The sequence below is a fragment of the Dicentrarchus labrax genome, unplaced genomic scaffold (genome assembly GCF_905237075.1).
Source record: "Dicentrarchus labrax unplaced genomic scaffold, dlabrax2021, whole genome shotgun sequence".
Lineage (NCBI taxonomy): Eukaryota > Metazoa > Chordata > Actinopteri > Moronidae > Dicentrarchus > Dicentrarchus labrax.
This window is the reverse complement of record NW_026136712.1, coordinates 14599187-14612216: the sequence shown is the minus strand read 5'-3', so window position 1 is coordinate 14612216 and position 13030 is coordinate 14599187. Positions and strand designations below refer to the sequence as shown.

The window sequence follows — 13030 nt, the reverse complement described above, 5'->3', positions numbered from 1 at the left end:
TATAGCATTTTGTCCTATTGTGATGGTGCTTTCACAGGGACCTTGTGACTTGTGTCTCCTTACATCTTTCAACAAAAGGTCTTGGAGAGCATGTGTCTGTTATAAAGTGACGTCATGATAGCTGCAGACAGTCAAATTATCTCTTATCTACTCATGACAGATGCCTTTATTGTTGAGGTCACATAGAAACTTAATTTAGCCTGATCATTAACTGGGTTCGGCCAGAAAGGGTGAATCACATGTTACTCTAGTTAAAATGGTAATAAAAAAAAAAACATAATATGACTTAAAAAATATAGTACATCTTGTTTTTATGTCTTTTTTTTATATCTGAATGGATGACTAACTTAAATGAAAAATAAAATTTAACTCTAACTGGTTCTAGTAACCTACTGCAGATTACACTTAAACTGTAAAGTTGATATTTGAAGCTCATTGATTTTCATTCAATTCATTAAATTATGTGACATTGTCCTATTTGGACAATTTGTGTGTTTGCTTTAATGATTTCACAGCCACTTGGGGCTTTATTTATACTGTACTTGGGTACAATTCAATAAACGCATTGCTATTTAATTTCTGTCACTGTGGAATATGTTTACATTTACTTTGTATATAGGCTCTTATTACCTTATTATATCTCTTAGGCTCTTGTTATATTTAAATTTCCATTTTTATGTTTATCCTTACTTTTACTTATCTATAAATACATTTCTATTCTGTATATTGTGTTAGATATTGTAATATAAGTATTATTTCTATTCTTTACCATGTGTGAGCAGAACAACTGTAACAAACAAATTTCCCCCTCAAGGATCAATTACAGTTTTTCTCAATCGCTAAAACACTAAAACCCATTGGCTGAACAAAGTTCGCAGTTGCCTGAACTCATTTAGTTAATGTGCAGTCTGTTGTCTTAAATCATTTCACATGGTAAAACACAATTTGCAGATCTCACTTAGACTTTTCCAGCAGAACTCTAAACACATTCTGCACTCTAATGCACATGTCATCCATACTGGTAAACACAAGTGGCAACAATCAAACACAAATAGAGAACATATGTCATTGATTAAACACGACCACTCAAAATTGATTTCACTTGTTTCAAATCATGTGACACAACCAATATAAGATAGTTCAGAGAGCAAACAGGTTGTTGAAGGTGGGACAGAGAAAGTCTAAGAATGGAAATTGTCTGGCCCTGAACATTGTGCTTTCCATTTGTTTACAGTACTGACTGCTCGATAGATTTTGACTGGTTGCAGGTTCATATCAACAAAGAACAAGAATTACAGTATCACAGAAACAAAGGACAAGTTTGTGAGATGCTGGGTACAGTACTGTAAAAATAGGGTTACAAGGAGGAGGAAGAACAAAAAAAATTGCAAAGAGCAAAGCAGAATATAATTTCTGATCAATTTTGAGCTACTATGATAGAACATGTTTTCATTCATCAAAAGACAATGACGGAAAATGTGTTTTCTATTTTTTGGTGTATTGTTTACTGACTGCTTGATAGTGTATATCATTTCGATCGCTTTGTTTATGATTTGAGAGCAGTGTTTGGTTTTGAGCACAAGTAAATCTGTTTTGAGGCGAAAGTTTCAAGGAGTTTCGAGGAGTCCGAGGTTTTGTAAATAGTGCTTGAAGGGTTTTGTGTTTACTGTTTTCAGAAAATGGAGCAAGGTTTCAGAAATTCAGAATTCAGAAAAGTAATATTATAAGTATTGTATTTTGAGTATTACCATTGTCATGCAACTTTATACTTTTTACTCTACTACAGTAGATCAACACTGTGTACACTTTAATCCAACTGTAATAATAACACAATCATCTTATATAATAATAATAATAATAATAGAATAAACATTGGAATGTGATCACTCTGGATTAAAAAGGTTGCTTTTTATTCTCAAAGTAAATCCTGTTGCTACTATTTCTGCACTCTGAATGAACTAAACTGTGTTATACAGTACGTGAATACTTCGTCCACTATTGTTCAGTAATGTGTCCTGACATCTCCCTATGAAAGGGGCCCCACTCAGCAGTCAGTCGTAACAGTGGGCGTCCGTTTCACAATCCTATCATGAGGGCTGCTGCAGGTCATATGACCGTCATTACTTTCTACGACTGACCCAATTTGTAATGCTCGTTGGAGCAGGAATTCAAACAGTCGTCCTCTCAGAGCCAGCGGACCCATCGTCTCCTCTACACGGAACTTCTGTGGTGAGTTCTTCCTTTTTTCATGCATCGGGTTTTGCAGCTGCATTTTTTTAAATTTCCACCTGTCAGATCTCAGCTCTGTAACACACACACTCACTTACAGAGAAATGTAGTATAATGTCATTGTGTTTATATAAAGTGCACACTGGGCTTTTCCCCTCGGTGGTTGGCTCTAGCTACAGTCGCTACACTCGTTGCATCCCTGCCAAAAAAAAACAACAACCTCAACACAACACAATGGCAGTCACATGATGGTAGGTAGTGGACGGGGAAGTACGCACGGTGTGCGGCGACAGACGCTTTTCCATGCCGGTCACGTCGCAGCTTGCGCGTCCTCCTCCTTTCTCTCTCTATTCGCGTCATTACGGTACAACGATCAGCCCACGCGGAAGAGCCTGAACCGGAGGGGTCAATTGGTTTTTTTTTTTTTTTTTAAATCGCGTGGCTCTGTCATAGTTATCGATAAAAGTAAAAGCATGTCTTTTCGTAGTGTTTCCAGGGAAGCGTTTGTTGGATCCATCACGCTGGGAGTTGTTTTTGTCGCCGGTTATTTCTTTGGTAAGAGAAGATAAGTTGTTCGCTAATACACCGCGGGTCACCTGTCTGTCTGTGTGTGTGTGTGTGTGTGGGTAAATCAGTCGGACAGATCAGTCACATGGACTTGTTTAATCGAAGTATAATGGGGGTTTAGTGCAGACGTAGGATCTGCACAGAGGAGGGAAAAAGTCTGTAAAGTAGAGTAAAAGTAGGAATATAAAAGTTATGTAGGGTTTAAAGGTGGCTTTTATTATTAACCCTGCTTTGACTTGCAAACAAAGGCTCCAGCAGTTCTTTCACATATTCAAAACAGAGGATTAATGCTTGTTTATTTAAAGCTTATACAAGTATAATATCTAGTATATGTTGGGGAATTGTTAAGGTTTAACAAGTGAGAATTATGCAATAAATATTCTCCTTTAGGCTTTGTGTGTGACAATAATATACTTCCATTATTGTACTGTGAGCTTTTCAGTTTGGGTTTATGTTAATTAAGATTTAAAATCTCACAGATTAAGATTTAAGGGAACAAATCAATTCTGCACGGAGTGACCCAAATTTGACTGTTAACGTTATGCCACCTTAAAGCACCCTTTTTCCAGCTGAGATTACATAACCCACAGTTAAGCATGAAATCCTGTGCATTACCGGGGTATTACATGGATAGAAAAACATAATTGAATGTATTAACAGTAGTGTATTTATTAAAAGATATGCATGATCGTGTAAATCCTATTTTTCCACCTCTTATCAGTATGATATAACGTGTTTTCCAGAGATACCGCCTCAAGTTTGTACAGATTAACGCCCAGTACAAAGTCTGTTCAACTCATTAATTCATTCACCTTTCCTTTCCAGCTTCTATTGATCCTTGTTACAAAACTGCAAAGCCTTTAAAAAACGTAAATATCCAGAAACGTAGGGACACATATGTCTCATACTAGACGGATTCATTGCATTGCCTTCAAGACGTCAAACTATATTGTCTTCCAATTTCCTTTATCTGGATCTGTTGCTGCTGCTGCAATAATTGCATTTCCCTACTGAGATCATTTAAGTTTTTATCTTAATCAAATAACTACTGTACATCAACTAGGCCAGACTTCGGTTCCCTGAAGGATGCACAGGCTGGATTGTAAGGTCCCATGGCATCATCGTGCTCTTAAGATCCATATAATTGTATCATGGTTCATTTTTCACCCTCAGGAAAAAAGAAATCTCCCACCATGAGCATCACCAAAAGTCACTGCGAGAAAGACAACCCACTGATGCAGTACGTCCTCAATCACTCCATGAGGGAGCATCCGGTCCTGAAAAGCCTTAGATTGGTGAGGATGTCTCGGTATCCGGGAAAACTGCCGTGCTCTGGCACAATTAAGCACTCGATGTCATAAGATTGAATCACGTTTCACGGTCTAATTATCGGCCCATTGCCTTTCAGAGGACAATGGAAGATTCCTGGAACATCATGATGGTCGCCTGTGAGCAGTCGCAGTTCATGGCCAATCTGGCAAGACTAATAAAAGCCAAGAAAGCACTAGAGATTGGTAAGGGTCTCAGACATAGCATCACATCTGGTGTGTAAAGCATGTGCACATCTGCCACAATCTTTAGAGACACAGAGTACCTTTACAGGCACACAAGAAACCAGGTTACGAAGACAAATTGCATTGTGCGTGTATATGCACTAAATGGGAAGGCAGCTTTATTTATGGAGCACAATTCAACATGTGTTATATAAGCTAGGAAAAGCAATAGAAGAGGTTCAAAAACATTAACCTGAACAGCTGACTTCATCTTGTTTGGTTTAGTCAAGGGGTGCTGCTGGGTAGAAGCAGGGCCGGAAGAGGACTCGTCCATAACTCGTCCGACTGTTTTTTGTTGATATCAATACATGTATTTGTATACCTGCAATTACCTGCTCCTTAAAAATTGTATAAGGGGACAGTTTTGATAGTTTTTCCTCATGATGTTTACTGGTTTGTCGTCACTTGACTCAAATTCTTTTGAAAAGACACATTACTGCGTGTACTGATCTCTCCCTTCGTGCCCTCCCATTGCAGGTGTATACACCGGTTACAACACACTGAACATGGCGCTGGCTTTGCCCGACGATGGAGTTTTGGTGGCATGTGACATCAGTGAAGACTACACCAATATTGGCAAACCCTTCTGGAAAGAGGTACCATTTACCACCTATGTGTTTATTATTTGTCATAACACTGTTTCATCATGTGGTTCATTGTATTATGTGTAATATTACTGTATTGTTCCCATATTGCAAAGTGCTGATCAGTGCAGAGGATTTTCATACGCCACAGGTAATAGGCATACTGTAGTTCTGCTTGAAGCAATTCTGTTCACCTCCATGTGGAACAGACTTCAGTGTCTTTTGTGTGATAAAAGACGACTACTGGACCAGTAATAATCAGTCATGCATACCTTATGTACAATATGTAAACTTACAGTCAGCTGCATCTTATTTAGATTCATCGTAACCCAGATAAATAACAACACCAGGTTATTGTAAACAACATCACGTTTGCATAACCGACTGCATGCAAATTAGAGCCCGACTGATATTATCGACACAGATATTTTTCTCTCTAATAATACAGGAAAAAAATGCTTCACTATATTGACTCCCATATGAGTAATGTGTGAATTTTCCTCTCTGAAATCGATATTGGTCTCAAAAATGACATATCGGTGGGGCTCTAATGTGAAAGTGTAAAGTGAAATACACTCACAAAAGACATCCCTATGTACTGCATTACATTGTTTCTCATCAGTTACCAGACAATTTATCTGCTGCACTATTACTTTATAAAATATTCTTGGTTTTTGTTTGGTTTTTTTTACAGGCTGGAGTCGAGCAAAAAATTGATCTACGCATACAGCCAGCACTGAAAACTCTGGGTACAGTAATACACCAGTTTTCTTACCTTACCTACCTATCCTATTAAAGTTGTTCAAGATAATTCTACTGAATTAATACATCTCCATGAGATTAACAGTATTTCACATCCACAACTGCTCAAACCTCTCTAGGGGTACCTGGTCTTAAGCGCCATTGTGTCCTTTTGCCTTGATCCCCTGCCTCCCAAAATGTCTGCACACGTCCCTGATTAATAGTCATTAATATAGGCAGCTGAGACATGTGAATGATTAAATCTCCTAGGAGTTTATGCCACAGAAAAAAATAATCATAGATATATTGTAAGACAAATTCCCACTGCAATTTTTGTAACCTAATATTTTATAAATTGATGATGCTACAGTATATGTTAAAGTTACTACTTTACGGGTAAAATGTCCCATATTGGATGCACATTTCAGGTTTCCCACACGTCCTGTAGAACCTGGAAAAGCTTGAAAATTAGAGACTAGTTTTCCACTCATGTAAACACCTGGTAATTGATTAAAATGACCAAATATCCAGGAAATAATCTGTTGTCCCGGAATTGTTTCTATTTTTAGCCTATGTAAACCTGGGTGTGTATTTAGTTTGAAACTCGACTGTATGACACTTTAAAGCGGGTTCACCAGATGCAAAGTGGAACTGAGTGCAGTGATGGGTTTCAGCACTGAGTCTGTGTTTTTCCCAGATCTTAGAGCAAAATTCTCATATCTCCATGCAAGATTATTTTTCTGTAAAATACAATAAATTCTGCTTGATTTGAACTGTTACTGATGGGCTGTGGCCACATTAATGTAGCCACTTTTACCTGAAACTGCAGTTTATATGACAGTTTGTAAGCAAGGGCTGTCCTGGATTGTCAAGAAAAACTCCTGGAAATCTATTTGAGAAATAAACAGTAAAAGATCTGATTAAAACAAATCCTTATAATAATTCAAATTGCACTTTAAATGACAAAACACACTGTATATTGTTCCAGAGGTGTTTCTAAATTATTTACTTCACAGTTAATAGTAGGATTGAATGAAATCTGAAAGCTGAAACCAATTTCATTTTAATAATTATTTGGCAAAACAAACCCATCCAGCTAAGTTAGTCAGAGGTTAAGTATCACAGCTGCAGACCAAAATGGTTTTACCTGAAAATACTTTTCGGTACCTGAATCCCGTCAACGAGATCCGTTTTCTGTTCTTCTCTTTATTCTCCTCAGTTTATGAAATCAATTCCTCTCGAATGACTTCAATACACAAACGTGTTTTGAACATTTTAGGAGAGTTTCTGAAGTGTTGCTGTCAACTTGAATCAGACGGTAGAAGTGACCGTGACCACGTGGCGCGACGTCAAATCACGTGCATATGTCATCGAAGAGGTCACCGGGATCACGTGGCGTTGTTTTTTATATATATATATAAATGTATATATATATATATATTAAACTTTATTAACCAGTATACATAATGAGTGAAATGCCTATACTGTTGCCTAGATACCAATTTGTTTCTAATAATTTTCAATAATTTCACTTCAAATCACCAAAACAGGTTTGCATTTGCTTCACTGTTAGAAAGTTTTATTTTCAAACTCATAAAACTACTCTAAAGCTGGGAACTGTTTGTTTGTTTATTTATTTATTTATGAAGTTATAATGTAAAAAGTTAGAATAAGATGTTATCTTATGTTCAATAGAGCCAGAGAAAGCTCAAAATATGGTCATGTGATGTTAACTTGGGCAGAGTGATTACTTTGTGCATGTTGCTTTCATAGTCAAAGTGTATAAAAGGAGCTTTCTTACATTTAACAAAAGTCCGTTTTTTGGAAGATCTTGTTTGCTGATTTCTCTGCCACCAGAATATATTTTCTTTGCCAATGGGTAAAAATGCTGTGCAATAAATTTAAAGTGAACTTATTGCACTTAATTTCAAGTTATTAGGAATCTGAAAGGATCTGTCCAAATGAGTTCTTATCTAACACAGATGTAGGGTGACAGATTCAGTATATTGTGGTATAGCTGTTAGAAAGAACCTGAAGTATAATTTACATATATTTATATATTTTCCATCTTGTTTCTTTCAGATGATCTCTTGTCTGCTGGTCAGGCTGAAACATTTGACTTTGCCTTCATCGATGCAGACAAAGTTAACTACGACCGCTACTACGAGAAGTCTCTGCAGCTGTTGAGGAAAGGGGGACATCATTGCTATTGACAACGTAAGGGCTCCATCCGAGACAAAGTAGGATATTTCAAGTTGTTAAATACATACATATATATAAATCTAAACTTGTTTTCATTCAGGTGCTGTGGGGTGGTAAGGTGGTGAATCCCTCCCCGGATGACGAAGACACTGTGGCCATCGACAAGCTGAACAAGAAGTTGCACCGAGACACTCGAGTCAGCCTGAGCATGCTCACAGTGGGAGATGGTCTCACACTGGCTATCAAACTATAGGACAAATGTCTGATAAGTGCTATGATTTTTAAGTAATTTTTAAAGAATATAACATAGTGATATTGTAGGTCTTCTTAAAGTTGTAATGTTTGAATAAAATAGTGACGGAATTTAATTATATTTTGTGTTTGACTTTATCATTATATATTATTTATCTGGTTTGATGAATTATGTATTATGTCAAATTACAGGAGAGGATGATGGTTGATTTCAGGACTTTATTGTAAAGGTTAGACACGCCAACACACAAACCGCTTCCAAATTAGTGTCACAGTCCTCAAAAAATGGGAATAAAAGTGTCGGATATTCTTTCACTCAAGTCACACTGAGGAAAGGAACATCCATTTAGCATTATCTTGGAACTTAGCAGGTATTTCAGGTAGCGGAGGTCTCATCACACAGCACAATTAAGCCTCTCTAAAAAGATAAGTGAACACTGGCCAATACATTGGCTTTGATCTTGATAAGCATATGTTGTTGGAGTGACCTCCAGCAGGCAGACCATCACAACTAAAATACAAATAAAATGTGCAAATAAAACAGGAGAAAGAGCTTAAATAAAGGTATGTTCTACTGTGCAAAAGTAACAGCTCGGATTTACATTCTACGCTATCACACTTCAGCAAAATAAGGTTTTGTCTTTTTTGAAGCCATTCCTGGACATGGTGCACCCAGAGGAGGGATTTTTCTATCACTATGGAGGATACATTGGCAGAAGGAGTCACTGATTTATAATTACATGTGATTGAAACATGACTACGTATTGTGACCACAATGAAAAGGAGGCTGGTGGAAAAGTTTAACAGTGCTCGAGAATTGGGCTTCTTTTTTTTTCGTTTTGGCTTCATCTCTTTAAAATATCTGTTGCTGACCAGACAGGAACGCTCAGGATCAGATTCAGCTAATATTCCTATTCTTCTTATGAAATGGCGGAGCAGATCCTCATGCCTCCAACTCCAGGCCCAGACCAAGTTTGTGACCACCAGCATTGATGTTCTTCCCATCCACCAGTGCAGAGAGAAGTAGTTTCATACCTGAAAAACAAAGAAAATATATGTGTTTATTTTTGTGTTTGTAGCCGTTTTCAATTGAATATTAGACAACAGATGGTTCTTACCAGGCCGGAGGGTTTGGGTGTATCCAATTCCTACCAAGCTGGCATTATTCACCTTAGCCTGGAGAAAACACATTAAATCAGTAAACTAGCATTCAAAGAGTACATACGGTACTGCCTGTAATGCTACAATGCTAAACTAACACATCTAATTATTATTTGATATACTGGATGTACTTGTGTGTAGGATTTAGCGGCATCTAACGGTGAAGTTGCAGACTGCAACTAACTGAACACCACTGGTGTTTGTATTTGATGACCTGGGAATGAAAACCAGCTGTGAAGTGTGAAGGAAAACCTACAGGGGCTCTGACGCTCATGAAAAACGCGAAAGACCATTTCTACAGCCACTGTCTGGGTTAGAAACATGGCAGACTCCATTAGAGGAGATAAAACAGCTCATTCTAAGGTAACAGAAACACGTTCCTGTATATTCAGGTGATTATACACTAATGAAAACATATATATGAATATTAGATTACATTTCTGACAATAGATCCTCCTAAATACTAAACACTGGACCTTGAAACATTTCAGTCAGTAAACAATAAACAGAGATCCTTGCAAACACCAATCACTTGTTCCTCGGCCTATGACCTAATTTCCAACTTATATTTCCCTGAACTGTTAATAAATTTCTGAGTTACCTGCTGATAAACAGGATATGAAACAGGACTTCCTTAGAGGAACAAAAACAAACAAACAAACAAACTTACTGATATGGAGGCACTGGAGTCTAACTGGTATTTGGCAGCAATTCCAAAGCGAGTGCCGTTGCTGCCCGCTGTCCAGGCGAGATTTACAGCGGTCTCCAGTTTGTCGTTTACCTTCTGGTAAATGGATCCACCAAACTCTGAACCGTCATTTCTGAGAGAGAAAAAAAAGCAAACAATGTTGTCAACAATCAACTGGTTGTGTCACTCTACAGTTAAGTTATTTACTCTGCTTGGTTTAAATATTTGCTGATCCTAAAACGTACACATTGGTGTGGAGCTGGAAGTCCCCGGTCTTGTAACCAACTGCAAAGTTGCTCTGGGTCATCTTGGATTTGGCCGAGTCAAAGGTCATCTGGTAGCCAGCCAGCCAGCCCTCGTAGCCGGCCACTGCTGCTCCATGGATAGTAGGACCAGCAAAATCTAAATCTACGTCAACACCAGCATTGAGGTATTCCCTTTTGTAAGCAGTCTTGACCTTGCCACTCTTCTTGCTGTGAAATGAATTAAGAAAATAAAGTGGAGTTAGAAGGCTATTCTCTATACAATGATTGCAAGTCACTATTTTACAATGAACATATAAACAGTAGCTTACCCAGTATTTGGTGAGAATGTAGTGTCAAAAGTAAGTTTCAGCCCTTTGGTGATCTAAAGAAGATCATTCCATCAGTCAGACTTCATTTAGAGCGATTTTATTAGTGATCAGCAACACAGCACCGTTTTCAATTTACCTGATCCTCTACGCAAATTTCTGTTCCAAGTGTGTTTTCTGTGGTCCACTTCTCTGTGAACGTCAGCCCGTACTCAGCCCACTTGTACTTGGTTTCCAGGGTTCCAGTGACCTTGCTGGTGTCTACGTTGGATGAGCCGGACGTTTTGAACTCCTAAAAGGGAATACAAGAGGAAATGAATCCATTTCATTTGGGTACTGCAATTTCTTGTTACTTATCAGCCAACATATAGACTGATATTGTTATATATGTGACCTCAAATCAACTAATAATACCTACAATGCATATTATAGTCACTCACCACTCCACTTGAAGACTTTGTCTTCACATCAAGCTTAACCAGTCCAAAACCTGCAAGGACAATGACAGTGAGGGACTACTTTCTGAGTTGGGTGGCGCATTTTAAACAGCCGTCCTGTCCTCTGAGGGTCAATAAATACACACTTATAAAACTGCCTTTTATCTTGCTTCCAGTTACCATATCCCTTATTGAAGATGTCCTTCGCTGATTTTCCAAGGTCTGCATATGCTGGAGGAACTGCCATTTTGCCTGTCACAAAAAGGACACTTCAAAAATTTGAAACTAAGCATGTGTACAGTGTCAGAAAAATGTGCAACTGCAAACTGATGGACGTATAAAAGAGCAAGTTAATGTCCACATATCTTTTCTGGGAATTTGTGCAGTACAGCACGGTGGAGGTAGGGGTGCTGAGGGGGCTGCAGCACCCCCTCAAATCGGGACATAACGTAAACCATTATTTCATGAAAATGTTTAAACCCGTGACTTCCTTATTTTTTACTCGGATTTACATATGTACACTGGTATTTGTGGCAGGAACGAGGTTTTGCCTTGTTTTTTTTATTATTTTTATCCCCTTAAAAGTTTAAAAACCATGTGTAATTGTTAATAATTCATAAATAGGCTATAAATGATCCTGGCCATTCAAATTAAAGCAAAAATGATGAATGCATTTAACATGATGCCAGTATATAGACAGATTTTCTCTCAGCAGCCCCCAGCTCTGACTGACTTCCAGCATCCCTGCCTTGAGGTAATTTGCATTTTACGATTCCTTACTACTATTATAAGACTTAATTTACTTAAAATGACCAACATTAGAAAAACTGATAGTATTCCTTGCAGTGTGACGAAGCTTATACTATTAAATAGTTATAAAGGGATGTCACAGGCCTTTTATTTTAGTTTTGCCACACACCTGCAGCACCTGAGTCACACGGTCTCCATGTCTCCCAGATTCTGCTGTCACGGCTTCTCAATGTCAAGGTTAGACCGGAGGCTTGTCACTGTATGCTTACAGTAACCAGCACACCTCGCAAAAACGCCATTTAACGTGACCTTTTCTTCAACGTAGCTGTTATACCTCGGCATGAATATCATTATCAGAGCAGCCTTTTGCAGAATAACACTGAATTAAACCGGTTAAGGCTTAAACTTTGATGCATGCGCAGTTGAGGACTGCTTATTGGTAAGTTTTACTACTCAAATAGTGGTTTTTTTTTTTTTGGTAACCGCTGCCAACATTAAAACATATTACACTGTCATTGGTGCCTGTGTCAGTATTTTGAAGGAGTTTGAACACAGGAGGAGGGTAGGGGGCGTTTGATAACCACCTTGCTGACATTCAAACTAAATACAAAACGAGAGCAATTGAAGTAAATAAAGAGCCAAAGACTTACCGGATGTCACCGCTGTCGATTGTGTTGCTGTCAACTTTGTGAGACAGGAGAGGGATGAAGATAAAAGCGAGAAGAAGGAACCGGTGTAGGACGATATGGAGGAGACACCGCAACAAACACCCTCCTGACCTCGGCGCCGCAGGACCCCGATTATAGCTGCTTATTTCGTGCCCGTCGGAAATAACGGCGAGATGATCATTTTGTAATTCTCGGTAAATTCATTGAGAATTTGTATGTTCTGTAGTTTGGCCACAGCAAACAGTAATTCTTGTAGTGTGTGAAAGTCGATGTTTTTCATGCCCTGTTTGTGCTGCTTACCGGCAAGAGGAATACCTCTAAATCACCATGGTAACCAATACGCAAATGTGGCTAATGCTAATGAACCTGGTATAAATAACAACAATTGCAAGGAAAACAAAGTCTCAGTATTTGTAAAATATAATGAGAATATAAGTAATATAAATAACAGTTTAATATAAAAGTTCCTAATACAATAATCAAAAAATCAAAAAATAAAATATATGTACAGTAAATGCCTATATTGACAGCATTTATAATACTAAGATAATACACAGTGAATATTAGTTTTCCACTGTTTTATGAGCTGCATCTCTCTCATGCTGATAACTATGCACATAGCAAACA

At 38.0% G+C, this 13030-nt stretch overlaps 2 protein-coding genes across 2 annotated transcripts; one reads left to right on the top strand and one right to left on the bottom strand.

The window, feature by feature from the left end:
* Nucleotides 1-2589: 2589 nt before the first annotated feature.
* Nucleotides 2590-8244, top strand: LOC127373514 (catechol O-methyltransferase domain-containing protein 1-like). The gene is given in 8 exon segments (XM_051418055.1): nucleotides 2590-2784; nucleotides 3970-4091; nucleotides 4205-4310; nucleotides 4827-4945; nucleotides 5628-5682; nucleotides 7757-7872; nucleotides 7874-7891; nucleotides 7977-8244. Coding segments are annotated over 8 exon segments (771 nt in total). The 5' UTR covers nucleotides 2590-2702; the 3' UTR covers nucleotides 8130-8244.
* An 89-nt stretch (nucleotides 8245-8333) lies between these two features.
* Nucleotides 8334-12544, bottom strand: LOC127373515 (voltage-dependent anion-selective channel protein 2). Its single transcript, XM_051418056.1, has 9 exons — nucleotides 12386-12544; nucleotides 11166-11237; nucleotides 10989-11038; nucleotides 10688-10840; nucleotides 10552-10604; nucleotides 10223-10450; nucleotides 9960-10110; nucleotides 9247-9304; nucleotides 8334-9163 (listed from the first exon to the last, which is right to left on the bottom strand). The coding sequence occupies exons 2-9, from the start codon at nucleotides 11230-11232 to the stop codon at nucleotides 9072-9074; spliced, it is 852 nt and encodes a 283-aa protein (XP_051274016.1). The 5' UTR covers nucleotides 11233-11237; nucleotides 12386-12544; the 3' UTR covers nucleotides 8334-9071.
* Nucleotides 12545-13030: the final 486 nt, after the last annotated feature.

What these genes read in the sequence shown, in the direction of transcription:
- LOC127373515 (XM_051418056.1), bottom strand. Translation starts at nt 11,232, where the DNA reads ATGGCAGTTCCTCCAGCATATGCAGACCTTGGAAAATCAGCGAAGGAC. An exon ending in CAAAGTCTTCAAGTGGAGTG is followed by an intron (nt 10,841 to 10,988) that starts GTGAGTGACTAT and finishes ATTCCCTTTTAG; the next exon opens with GAGTTCAAAACGTCCGGCTC. An exon ending in AAATTTGCGTAGAGGATCAG is followed by an intron (nt 10,605 to 10,687) that starts GTAAATTGAAAA and finishes GATCTTCTTTAG; the next exon opens with ATCACCAAAGGGCTGAAACT.